At 41.3% G+C, this 12,567-nt stretch overlaps 1 protein-coding gene across 1 annotated transcript in view; it reads right to left on the bottom strand.

Moving 5' to 3' along the window:
* The window catches only part of SLC5A8 (solute carrier family 5 member 8), a 55,469-nt gene extending 51,855 nt beyond the window's left edge, over positions 1-3,614 (bottom strand). Inside the window, exon 1 of the mRNA XM_040491099.1 lies at positions 3,157-3,614. Coding sequence (XP_040347033.1) covers positions 3,157-3,507 — 351 coding nt within the window. The 5' untranslated portion in view covers positions 3,508-3,614. The remainder of the gene's footprint in view (positions 1-3,156) is intronic.
* Positions 3,615-12,567: the final 8,953 nt, after the last annotated feature.

Below are 12,567 nucleotides of genomic sequence, written 5' to 3'. Positions count from 1 at the left end.
TATCAAGTGATATAACTGGATGGGGAAATACTGTAACTTGTTATTCAAAAGTAAGACATTAAAAATTGGCATCCAAATCCACAGATAAATATAACACATAATTATAAACATACATATGTATTCAAAATAAATACATATGAATAATATATATAAATACATATAATTCACAAAAATACATATATATTTAGGGATTATAGGTTATATATATATATACCCAGACAACTCAGTTCCAACACACAGATTTTGTGGATCCAGAAAGATCCTGAAGAAGTGGTGAACGAAATTGTATTCCTGCATTACATTCTTATCTGTGGGTCTGGAAGTGGCTAACACCTATCAGGCCTATACTTTAAAAGCAGTGATAAATAGATAACAGATATGCTTCTGAATAGCCAATTCTAGCTAAAGAAATATAACTAGGAAGAGATTTCATATTTGAGCAAGAATACCAGGGTATATCACCCAGCGCTGGACTTCTTATTCTGTGTAGGTGGTGCCCTCTGAGGCATATATAAACAAATAGAAAAGAGTTACAGGAGAGTGTTTGCTATGGCCAATCGTCAGGGACAAAGCATGTTATCTTAACTTCCCTGACCCCAGCTGCTGGGCACCCACCAGTCATGCAAGCTGCCAGCGTGCCCACAACTCTGTGTGTTCTGTTTTACTTCCCTTGTTCTCTCTGTACTCTTGTAAGCCCTGCTTAAGGGTTATAACAGACTCACCAGAGGCTTCAGAAGCAGCCAGTATGCACCACTGCACAGCCTCTAGGCATGTGTCTACTTTGCTTCACACTCTTATGTAGCTTAACTTACTCTGAGTCTCTCTGTCTGCAAAATGGGGCTCTCTTAGCACTTCCCTTATAAGGATTGTTTTAGTATTGAGTCAGATAATGTATGTGTGTAAACCATGCAGCCCAGGGCCACACATGTATTAAGCATTCAGTAAACATTAACTTCTTGCCATTTTTAGCTGGAACTCTGCTAACAGCCTCCACCGCTGGAAACGTATGGGTAATCTTTTTCTGGTTGAATTAATGCTGCTGTCCCGAGGAGGCATGGGTCAGTGCTTATGAGAGGAGCATTCATCTCTGGGGACTGAAGTCCTCTTGCCAGGTTCTTCAAACCCTTTCTGAGTTTTGGAGTTGGTTGACTATAGATCAGAGCTCACAGACTCAAACTGCCTAAGGACTCATAAAGTAATATACACAAGTGGATTGGCCAGGTGTTCATATATTAAAATGTTGGACTATTCCTCACATCCACTAAGAAATATGTCCTCTCACATCTCTCTCAAAACCAAGTACTCCCTTCACCCTGTCCATGTTCCCTTTTGCATTTTTGAGAAAGACAAAAATGCAGATAAAGATTTCTCTATCATGAGAAAGTAACCATGCAGCTACGAGAATTAACAGGAAGTGAGAACAATGGCTGTAAAATTGGGAATTGATCATGGAATTCACCCCAGGGAATGTGAGCCCAGTGTCACCAGGCTTCTAAATTTTCAAAAGAAGCTAGAATCTGGAATTGTATTTGACTTCTCAACATCATAAATGCTAAATTAATTTTCTTTCAAAACACTTTAAGGGTCAAAAAAAAAAAAAAAAGACAGAAAAATAAGATTGGCCTGAGGCAGCCAGTTTGTTAATTTTGAGCAAAACAGAGAAATTCCATTCTGCTCCCTTCTGGGATGATGACCGAACTCTCCCAAACACAATGACCAGAGTGAGTGGAAGGCATTGCTTCCCCAGGGGTGCCTCGCCCTGGATGGCATCACCACAGCCCAGGCAGTTTGTCACTAACATTTGTTGTGCCATTGAGGCCCCGCAGCCAGCACCAGTTGAACCAGCCTCACTAGGAAACCACCTTCCAGTGGCTCTGGACTGGAGCAAAAAGTACCTGAACTTAAGGCTAAGAATGAGTGTCAGAGCCCTCTGGATAATGACCTGTGTGAGAGGAAACTTCTGCAGGTTTGCCCATGTGCCTCATGGGTTAGTGCCTGGATAAAGAGACCACTAAGGGTGCTGAACTGCACCCCCACCCGGCTCACATTCAACAGTTCTTTAAATTAAACCAAGCATTCCCTCCCTCTCCAAAGCCCTTTCCTGCAGACAACTGGAGAAAACCTATAACCAATGGAGCTGTGCAGCAGGAAAGATGGTTTTATTTACTGATTTAAATTGGAGTTAGTTAACATACAGTGTAGTATTGGTTTCAGGAGTAGAACCCAGTGATTCATCACTTACATATAATACCCAATGCTCATCCCAACAAGTGCCTTCCTTAATCATTTTTCCACTGAGAGAAAAGGCAGAACTGTTTAAGAACCTTTCAGCCAAATCTTCCCAGCTATCCCAAGATAACCATGTCTGCTACTGTCACCACAAATATTTATGGCCCACGTTTTTCCAGCACTCACCCAGCCCCTGACACTATTCTGAATGTTACCCTTGCATCATCTCATTTAATCCTTCCAACAACTAGATGAGGTAGTTGGTACTATTATTTTCATTTTGAGATGAAAGAAATGGGCACAAAAGGTTAAATAAATCATTCAAGGTTACCCAGCTAGTAAGGGGTAGACTCTGATCTCAAATGTAGGTACTGGGACAGGAGTTACAGCACCTTACCCACTTGGGCATGTGCCTCTAGAGGGTGAGGGGGTGTGTGTGTGTGTGTGTGTGTGTGTGTGTGTGTGTGTGTGTGGAGGGGCAAGGAGGGGAGAGTGCGCAAATTCTTCCCAGAGGATCCTGGGAAAGTGAGTGGTGCCTATGGACCTGGAACAAGGGGATTCCTTTCAAGGAGGAGAGGCTGAGGTTTGAACAACTTACCCTCCCCCAGATAAAAAGTTTTTAAATCTTTCCCCTTGACTCAGAATCAAAGATGTTAAAGCAGAAAGCGCCTTAGTGAGCACTAATCCAAATCACTCCGTTTACTTTGGAAGCCTCTCTTTGTCAGTGAGCTCCTGAGAGCAAATTCCAAGATTTTTGTGACCTTCACAGGACACCTCTCCCCAAAAGGGGAGGGCAGGGGAGGTAATGGACCTGGACAGGGAGATATTTCGATGTGGTGGTGAGTCTGCCCCCAGGAAAAATCCCTCCAAGAGCCTGAAAAGTCCTGCCCCCTCCGCTCCCCCCCCTAACCCACCCTCACCCTTTACCTCGTAGGTGCTGGTAATTCCCAGTTTGTAGAACACCGGGAGGAAGACCTCCGCGCTGATGGCCACCACAAAGAAGTAAGTGATGGCAAAGATGCTGAATATGGCCCCAAAACGGTAGACCTCCGAGGGGGTGCCCAGGACGGTGACTGCCGACATGAAGCTGGCGGTGAGGGACAGCGCCACGGGCACGGCTGTCATGCTGCGGCCGCCCATCAAGAAGTCCTTGGAGGTCTGCTGGCCGCCCCCCGCGAAGGCGTAGTAGATGCCGATGGCGGCGGAGATGAGCAGCATCGCGGCGAACACCACGTAGTCCCACACCACGAAGGTGCCGATGCCCCGCGGCGCGTCCATGGTCGCTCGGTCTCCCGGGTCCTGCGTTCCAACCGTGGCCCCGCGGCGCACAGCCCGAGCCCGAGCTTTACCTCTGCGGCCGGGCGCTCACTTCTTATTCCCCGCGCCGCGGGCGCGGCAGGCGTGGCGCCCGCGGGGGATTGGAGGCGTCCTCCAGGTATCGGTCCCCGCCGGCTCCGAGCGCCCCGCGAAGGGGCGGACGTGGCTAGGCGTGGAGGCCTCTGCACCCACCGCAGCCGGCCGAGCTCGTCTAGCCACGCCAAGCCCTCACCGGGTTGCGGGCTCGGGGTGGCCGGGGTCGCCGAGCGCCGCGGACACCTGGGAGAACTGGCGCCTCCAGCCGCGTCCCGCGAATCCGCCGGGAGCGCTGGGCCTAAATGTTACCAGGTGGCACCCGAGGGGACGCACCATTTAAATAAACAGGCGACCGATGGGGGAGCGCGGGTCGAAGGTCAGTTGTAACACTTGTACTTTTCGCTTTCCGGTTCAACAGTCCGGGTCCTTACAGGAAGATACACCTGGGGTTTTTACATTGCCTTCTTTGATAACTTGATGGGAGTTTCAGGTGACAGTGTGCAGTGAGCTGAGGTTCCAGTCCTTAGGAAGGTAAGCAATTACAAAGGAGAGGAAGAAATCTGTGCTATTGGTTCCTTTTTTTTCTCCTTTAAAGAAAATATCATTTAAATTTTAGTTAACATACAGTGCAATATTATTGGTTTCGGGTGCCTTTTCATTCAATAAACATCTCTGATCCCTACAATCTCTCCTAAATATGATAATTTCTGTTGTATTAATGGTTTAAGGAAGACTTAAACCTTGTGACATATAACATGCTTGGTACTTTATACATTAACTAATGTAATTCTTACAATTACTCTTGAGGTAGGAATCATCTCCATTTCTTAAAGGAGGAAACTGGCTTAGGAAGATTAAAACACTTGCCAGGGGGGCGCCTGGGTGGCTCAGTCGGTTAAGCGTCCGACTTCAGCTCAGGTCACGATCTCACGGTCCGTGAGTTCGAGCCCCGCGTCGGGCTCTGGGCTGATGGCCCAGAGCCTGGAGCCTGGTTCCCATTCTGTGTCTCCCTCTCTCTCTGCTCCTCCCCCGTTCATGCTCTGTCTCTCTCTGTCTCAAAAATAAATAAACGTTAAAAAAAAATTAAAAAAAAAAAAACAAAACACTTGCCAGGAAGTGGTGGGGACTAAGATTTTTATTCAAGGTCTCATATCAGAATTCGTTCTTTTAATTGCAATGCTATGCATTGTAGAACCCAAATGTAGATAGGTGTTAAATATAGGCATAAATATGTACACTTAGGTGAAGACACCTGAAAGCATATGGAAAACAAGGTCATTTCCAGTATCAGTACTCAGGATATATTTTAAGTGGCTTCCCTTGAAATATTACTAACAATACATGACTCATGCTTGTAAAGCAACATGACTCCCAGGTTTTTCCTCTGAAATAGACCCTCCAGTCAAGTGTGCCCTGGCATAGGTCTATTTCAGGCCAACCTTGTTCATTGTCATACATCTTTATAATTTACCAGGTGATCCTTCATAAGCAATCCACAAAATGCATTTAGCCCAGCCCAGAATGTAAAGAAAACTATACCAGGTTTTATTTTTTGTGAACTGGCATTGTTTGTATAATATTTTTAAAGGGAAATAAAGAAGGAAATGGAAGCTAAATCCAAGTAATTCAATCACTTACACAAATATGTGGCTTGGACTTATGTCCCAACTGTGTGAAATTTACAGCATCCACTGTATCTAGGGCTCTTCCATCTCCGCCCAGAACTACGGTGCTTTACTTGCAAGGACAGCTCCTATCAAGACTCACTGAGCACCACCAGTGTACCTCACCCCAGTTAGTGTCCTGCCAGAGGACTGAGATGACATGGTCTCTAGAGGTGATGGGCTCTGCTTACATAAAGAGGTGCTCTGGTAGTAGTGGAGAGACACGAAGTCTTCCCATCTACTTTTTAGGCATTTCCTTTTCAAGTGGATCACAAAGTATGTTTTTAATCCAGTTAAATGTGACCTCCTAGCAACTCAGCCTACACTATCTAGCCCTTGACTAGCTCTCAGGCATCTTTTCCTATCACTTTTTTTCCCCTCTACTTGGTCTACTATCTTTTCACTGTTCCTGGAACATGCCAAGCCTGTTTCTATCTCAGGACCTTTGCATGTGTTTCATCCTCTGCCTTTAATGTTCTTCCTTCAGATATTATCATGACTCCCACCCTCACTTCATTCAGGCATCTGTTCAAATGTCACCTCCTCCAAGAAGCCTTCCTTGACCACTCCATCTGAAAAGTGTATCTATCACCTTCTACTCCTTCACCTTGCTTAGTTATTCTCCAAATACTTTGTGCACTCTGAAATTGTTCTGTCTTTACTTTGTCTTCTCGCACTGGAATAGACGCTCCATGAAGGCAGGGACTTTATCTGTTTTGTTCATCACTATATTCCCTGAGTGTACAACAGTCTGGTACATAATAGTCATCTAGAAAATTGTTGAATATATGAATAGACGAAGGAAAGGATTATTAGAAAATCCTCTCAAATATATTGACTCAGGCCTATTTTTAATGTTTCAAATTTCATCTTTTTCTATGTTTTCAAAGACATTTGGAGGAGGTTGTGGTGCAGACCCCCCTACACACACATAGTGAAAAATCCACATATAACTTTGACTCCCCCCAAACTTAACTACTAATAGATTACTATTGAGCAGAAGCCTTAACAGATAACATAAACTTTATCAACACATATTTTGAATGTTGTACACATTATATACCATATTCTTACAATAAAGTAAGCTAGGGAAAAGAAAATGTTATTAAGGAAATCAATAGAAAGATAAAATACATTTGTAGTTCTGTACTGCATTTATTGAAAAAAAAATCCATGTATAAGAGGACCCACAAAGTTCAAACCTGTGTTGTTCAAGAGTTACCTGTACTTATAAACACATAAAAGTGTATAATATGCCTATTTATGTAATGCCTTGCAACTGCACAGTTCATAAAAGTTTTATAAGTATATTCACATTTAATATTTTGTGAAAAATGGTAGTTTAAACCACAATAGGTACATATATACTCCCCCCAATCCCCTTTTTAGTATTTTTTAAAATTTATCAAAATATCTTTTCTCCCAGAAAATCATTTGGTGGCCCTCAAAATCGGTCACCTGCTACATCTGAAGGCCATAGACATAGATATTGAGAAGTGGGCCAACAGAGCCAAACAGATTTCCCCAGACTGAAGTTAGGATGGAATTTTTTTTTTTTTAGTTTATTTATTTATTTTGAGAGAGAGAGAGAGAGAGAGAGAGAGAGAGAGAGAGAGGGAGAGAGAGGAAATGCACAGGAGGGACAGAGAGAGGGGAGGAGAGAGAGAATCCCAAGCAGGCTCTGCACTGTCAGCACAGAGCCCAATGGGGAGCTCAAACATGAGATCATGACCTGAGCTGAAATCAAGAATCTGATGCTTAAGCAACCAACTGAGCCACCCAGGCACCCTGGGAATGAACTGTATATGATTCACCTCATGCGACTGGGAAATGTTTATTTGCCACCTATCCTAAAATAAGGAAACAAGAATGGAATTTACATTGAAAATTACAGCATTGCATGATTAGTTACTTTACTGCTTTTGGAGTAACGTTATCGAATATAGGAATTTTTCTGAATGGCCTCTGTAATTTTTTTTTAAAGCAAAATAGCTAGAGGGAAGCCAACGAGAATGGACTGATACATGAATTATTTTCAAGTGGAAAAAGGACCTTGAATGCACTATTTGTTATAGCTCATGTGAGGATAGAAGCCGGTCAAAGAGTTCCTGAATTTTCGCAAGAAGACATAACCATTCCTGTGCATCTTGCAACACGGCCCCCAATTTTTCTCTCCCCTCTATGATTCCTTTCACTTGTAAATGATCTTATCTCGTTTCTTCATATTATAATCATACCCATAATTTAAGGTGTACTCAAATTGTCAAAGTTTTTCATGAAATGTTTTACTACTCCTAATCCTACCTGTTTCACAACCAGCTATCTTTCCTTCTTTAGCCCTCTTAGCATGTTTATACTCATTTGTTGGCCTTTATGGTGGTACAGTATTGCAGTTGTTTTGACCAAGGCTCTTAATGCAGGAATATCTTAAGGATTCCATGAGTCCAAAAGCAGGAACTGGAAAGCCATCTACATGCCTGCCTCAGTTTTTCCTCTTTCTCCAGATGCCTTCTCTGCATTGCCACAGGTACATGGTCAAAAATGTCCAACCCAGTGCTTATCTACACTTAATTCAGTAGACAGCAGAGACCCATTAGCACCTTTGAATTATAATTTTATATTACTGGGAGAAGAAATCCAATTGGTGCAGTTTTGGTTACATGTTCCTAGACCTTTAATCCAATCATCTCTGGCCAGAAGGGAGAGATTCTCACTGTAGGCTGCACAGATTCACCTTGAGGGTAGGGAAGGGGGACTAGTTCTCCACGTAGGAGGATGGTAAACTCTGAAAGGTGTCTCCTTTATTAAATGTCTGTGTCATTTTATTATCTCCTGTGGGTGGAAGATAAACTCCTTGGAAAAAGGGACTGTGCTTGCTCATCTTTATAAACCTCCAGACCCTCACACTGTTTATTGCTTAAAGAAAATGCTAAACCTATTGTATTGATCACACTTGACAATGCTTGTTGGCATGAAAATTTCACCCAAATTTCTAAAAGTGAAATCTGGAAATCTGAGAGTGATCTTATTGGATCCTGAATCTAGATTTACTCATATGCTTACCCATAGGAGGTTGGGGGGGGGGGTTCTTTTCTCTTGTTTTTGAGAGGAAAAGTAAAGGAAAGTGTACTACCAACATAAGTCTTTACTGTCTGCCCATTCTTTACCTTGAAATCACGATCACAGTTACTAGGAAGCCGTGAGAATATCCTTCTGAAATGGCAAAGGAAGATAAGAGCACACAAATTCCTCTACAGAGTACTTTCTTAACATCCTTCCACTTGGGAGCACTGAGTAAAGTTGGAAATTTCAGGTGAGTATAATTGCCATTGTCATCACATGGCTTGAGTTAGGACAGATGTATATGAGTCAGTACTTAGCATCTCTACCTGCACACACATCTTCTTTTGTTCCTTTCTTAACTGAGTGTCACTCTAACCAATTCAATGTAATCAATTCTGAGTGGTAGTACTAGGTACTTTTATCAAATAATGGAATCAACCAACCCAATAAATTTAGTAGGAAAAGTTTTAGCTAATGTCCTAGCCTGCTTCCTGCTAAGTAATAAGGTCTATTAAACTCCTCATATCTCCTACTAGCAAAACTGCCACAGCACCTTAGTAAGGCCAACTTTTGTGCTATCTCAGCCCAGATCCTTAGCCTGGTTCTCTGGCACAGAGATTTCCCTCCTTTTGCTATTTGATTTTTGTTGTTTTCCCCAAATCTCAACCTTTTCTGCATATGTCTCTTTCATTGCAAGTAATCTCAAACCTTCTTTTGGATACAGAAAGTTACACCCAAAGAAAGAAAAAATGCAATAAAATCTATTCATTGCACATATCCCCCCAGTACATCTTAAATCACCACTGAAATGGCATCAAAGGAGTAAACAAAGGTGTCAGCCCAAAAGGACAGACAGAAGGCAAGATGGGATGACTGTCAATAAAAGGCTTACCACAGTTTTAGAAGAATGAGTGCAAATAGACAAGTGGAAAGTGACTTAGGTTTCAGCTTTCTTCACTTGTGAAATACCTTAAGGTAAGGAAGTCGACAAGAACAAAGCAATTTGTGCAATAATACCCCCAGAAAAAGTCAGAAATCAGAGGGGCCATATACTTCTAAAGGTAGGGATATGAGGTAGAAAGAAAAACCAGAAGACATATAAGGAGTGTTTGGGGACTGGCAATAGTGCCTCTCCCTTCTCCTTGGTAGAAAACTACAGATACCATCTGGAGAGGTTAAAGTAAAAAAAAAACAAAAACAAAAACAAACAAAAAACAAAAACCCTCTGCCTAAGGACACTAATCATGGCTAAGGGCTAGAGTGAGGCATTTTCCTAGAAGATAGGGATTAGAGAAAGTTTGTCTAATGAATGGTGAGACACCCTCCCCATGCTTTTCCCTACTAGGCTCCCAGCATGTGGATTCCCAGATTTGTATACTTTCTCAGGCAGGACTGGAGAGAATTTTTTTCTGAAGAAACCAAGCAGCCCAAGAAAATGCTGGCATTTAGGGGTTCCATAAAAAAGCAGAGCCCCCACCTGAACATCCTAACGTGAGGGCCTCCCATTAAAAACTAGAAAATAAATTAAAAACAAAACAAAAAAAACCAACAACAACAAAACCAGAGTCAAAGCAGGAAGCAAAGGGAAACCCTAAAAATCTAGAGTTATTATTTTCTGAGAAAACAAGGAAATTTCTGCATGATGTGAAATTTGAGGAGTTTGCTATTAAATTTCACAGAGGATGAGAAGGTGCTTTCAGACATGAAAAAAATATAGAAGCAGAAATTAACAATTGGTGCAAGGTCAGAAGATAAAGTTGAAGAAACCTCCTATAAAGCAGAACAGAAATACATAGAGATGAAAAGTCAGAGCTAAAAGAAAAGAAATATAGAAGTTCAATCGTGGAAGTCAAAAACATGACTATAGGAATTCTAGAGAGAGAAGGGAGAAATTATCAAAGGAAAATTCAAGAAAACTTCCCAAAATGTTAAGAACATGATTCTTCAGATTGAAACTGCTCACCAAATGTATAGAAACTGAATTTAAAAAGACCCACCTCAAGACCCAACATTCTGAAATGTCAGAACTCCATACATAGACCATTCTAAATGCTTCCAGAGATTTAAAAAAAAAAAAAAGTCATATACAACCATCAGAAATCAGAATGGCATCAGACCTCTCAACAGCAGCATTGTAAACTGGAGGACAATAAAGTACCTACAAAATTCTTTAGAAAATTATGTCCAACCTAAAATTCTAACCCAATCAAACTATCAAGCAAGTGTGAGGGGAAAATAAAGCTGTTTTTAAATGTGCAAGATCAAACTGTATTCTCTAAACACCATTTCTTAAGTAGCTTCTAGAGAATGTGCTCTATGAAAACAGCAAGAAAATGAAGAAAGAGGAAGACATGGGAGCAAGGAAACAGGAGATCCAGGGAGACAAGGAAGTTCCATGTGGAACATATCCAAGAGAAAACAATGGAATATATAAACTGCCTTACAATTTGAACTTTATGAGAGAGGAGTTTTAAAAATTGTTTCAAAACATAGGGTGATAAAGTGATGGCAGGTACATGGAAAACTAAGCAAAATACAGTTGACCCTTGAACAATGTGGGGGTTAGGGGTGCTGCCCCCCTGCACAGTGGGAATCCACAGATAATTTTTGAGTAATAGCCTACTGGTGACAGGGGGCCTTACCAATAACATAAACAGTCAACTAATACATAGTTTGCATGGTATATGTATTATATACTGTATTTTTACAAAACAGTAAGCTAGAGAAAAGAAAATGTTATTAAGAAAATCATAAAGGAGAGAAAATACATTTACAGTACCGTTCTATATTTATTGAAAAAAAAATCTCATTTAAGTGGACATGCACAGTTTAAATCCATGGTGTTCAAGGGTCAACAGTATTTCCTGCTAAATATGTTTGGTTGCACAGCTACCAAACTGGCAAAAACTAAAGTCATAATACTGAGTATTGGTGAGAATGTGGAGCAGTGGGAACTTGCATAAAATATTGATATAAGTACATTGGAAAGGATTGGTAATACAAGGTTGAAGATATTCATGCACTGTGATCCCAAATTTTCACTTCCTGTTGTATACCAAATGGAATTTGTGTATCTGTGCACCAAGGAGTATGCACAAGAATGTCTGTAGCAATAAGACTTATTTCAAACTGGAAACAACCCAAAAGTACATCCATGGTAACATGGATAAACAGTTTGTGGTATACCCATATCATCAAAATGGACGTGTGCAATAATATGGTTGAATTCTACAGAGTTGTCCAGAAGAAGTCAGACACAAAAGAATATGCACTGTATGACTCTATTTATATAAAATTCCAAAACAAACTAAACTAGACTGTGTTGTTTCACAATAATTGTAAGTAGTGGTTAAAACCATTAAAAAAAAAAAAAAGAAGGAGGAGGAGGAGGAAGTTGTAATCATAAAAGGTAGAGAAGTGTTATTTCTGGAGAGAGATGGCTAGTTGCCACCAGGAAGGGACACATAGAGAGCTTTGAGGGTGTTGGCAATGTTTTATTTTTGATTTGAGTATTGGTCAATGATTGTTCACTTTATAATTATTCATTAAACTATATGCAAATATTTTACAATTTAAAAGAAAACTGGGTTTTAAACAGCATGACTGATTGAACACATATTCACATTTTGTTCCCTCTCAAACATTACTGACATGACTTTAGTGGAATAAAAACAACACAAACCATAAAAGATAAACAGAGTGAAAGACAAAAGAACAGGAATAAACTTTTGGAAGCTAGAAAGCACATGAATAAGTAGATACTTACTTAGAAAACCAAAGGAAGCTGAAATTCAGGCTGACAGAGTAGGCAGCCTGGACACAGGCTGATTTGTCCCTCTGAAGCCCCAAAGATCAGAAATTGGAGATAGTAATAGTTCTTGAAGGGAAGAGGATGCTGGCTGAAAATAGAATTGGTTGAAAGTATGTATATGAGGGGGCACCACTGGGTGGCTCAGTCTGTTGAGTGCTGAGTGTGGAGCCTGCTTAAGATTCTCACTCTCTCTCTCTCTCTCTCTCCCTCTGTCCCCTTTCTCCACTCATGCTATCTCTCTCTCACACACACACACAAAAGACAAGAAAATCTACATATGTACATTTTATCCTTACCCTGGACAGGTGGGCAACAGCCCCTCCCCAACCCCAGCAGAAAACTGAATTTCACTCCCAGAAGTTAAACTAGAGAGACTCTAAACAGAGGACACTGTATACAACTGTATTCTAGCTTTTATACTGAAAACTGGGGGACTAAGGGAATGTC

The sequence above is a fragment of the Herpailurus yagouaroundi genome, unplaced genomic scaffold (assembly GCF_014898765.1).
Source record: "Herpailurus yagouaroundi ecotype Mexico unplaced genomic scaffold, PumYag 182, whole genome shotgun sequence".
In the NCBI taxonomy this organism is placed as follows: Eukaryota; Metazoa; Chordata; class Mammalia; order Carnivora; family Felidae; genus Herpailurus; species Herpailurus yagouaroundi.
The sequence above is the reverse complement of the archived record's forward strand: the minus strand, read 5'-3'. Positions and strand labels throughout refer to the sequence as shown.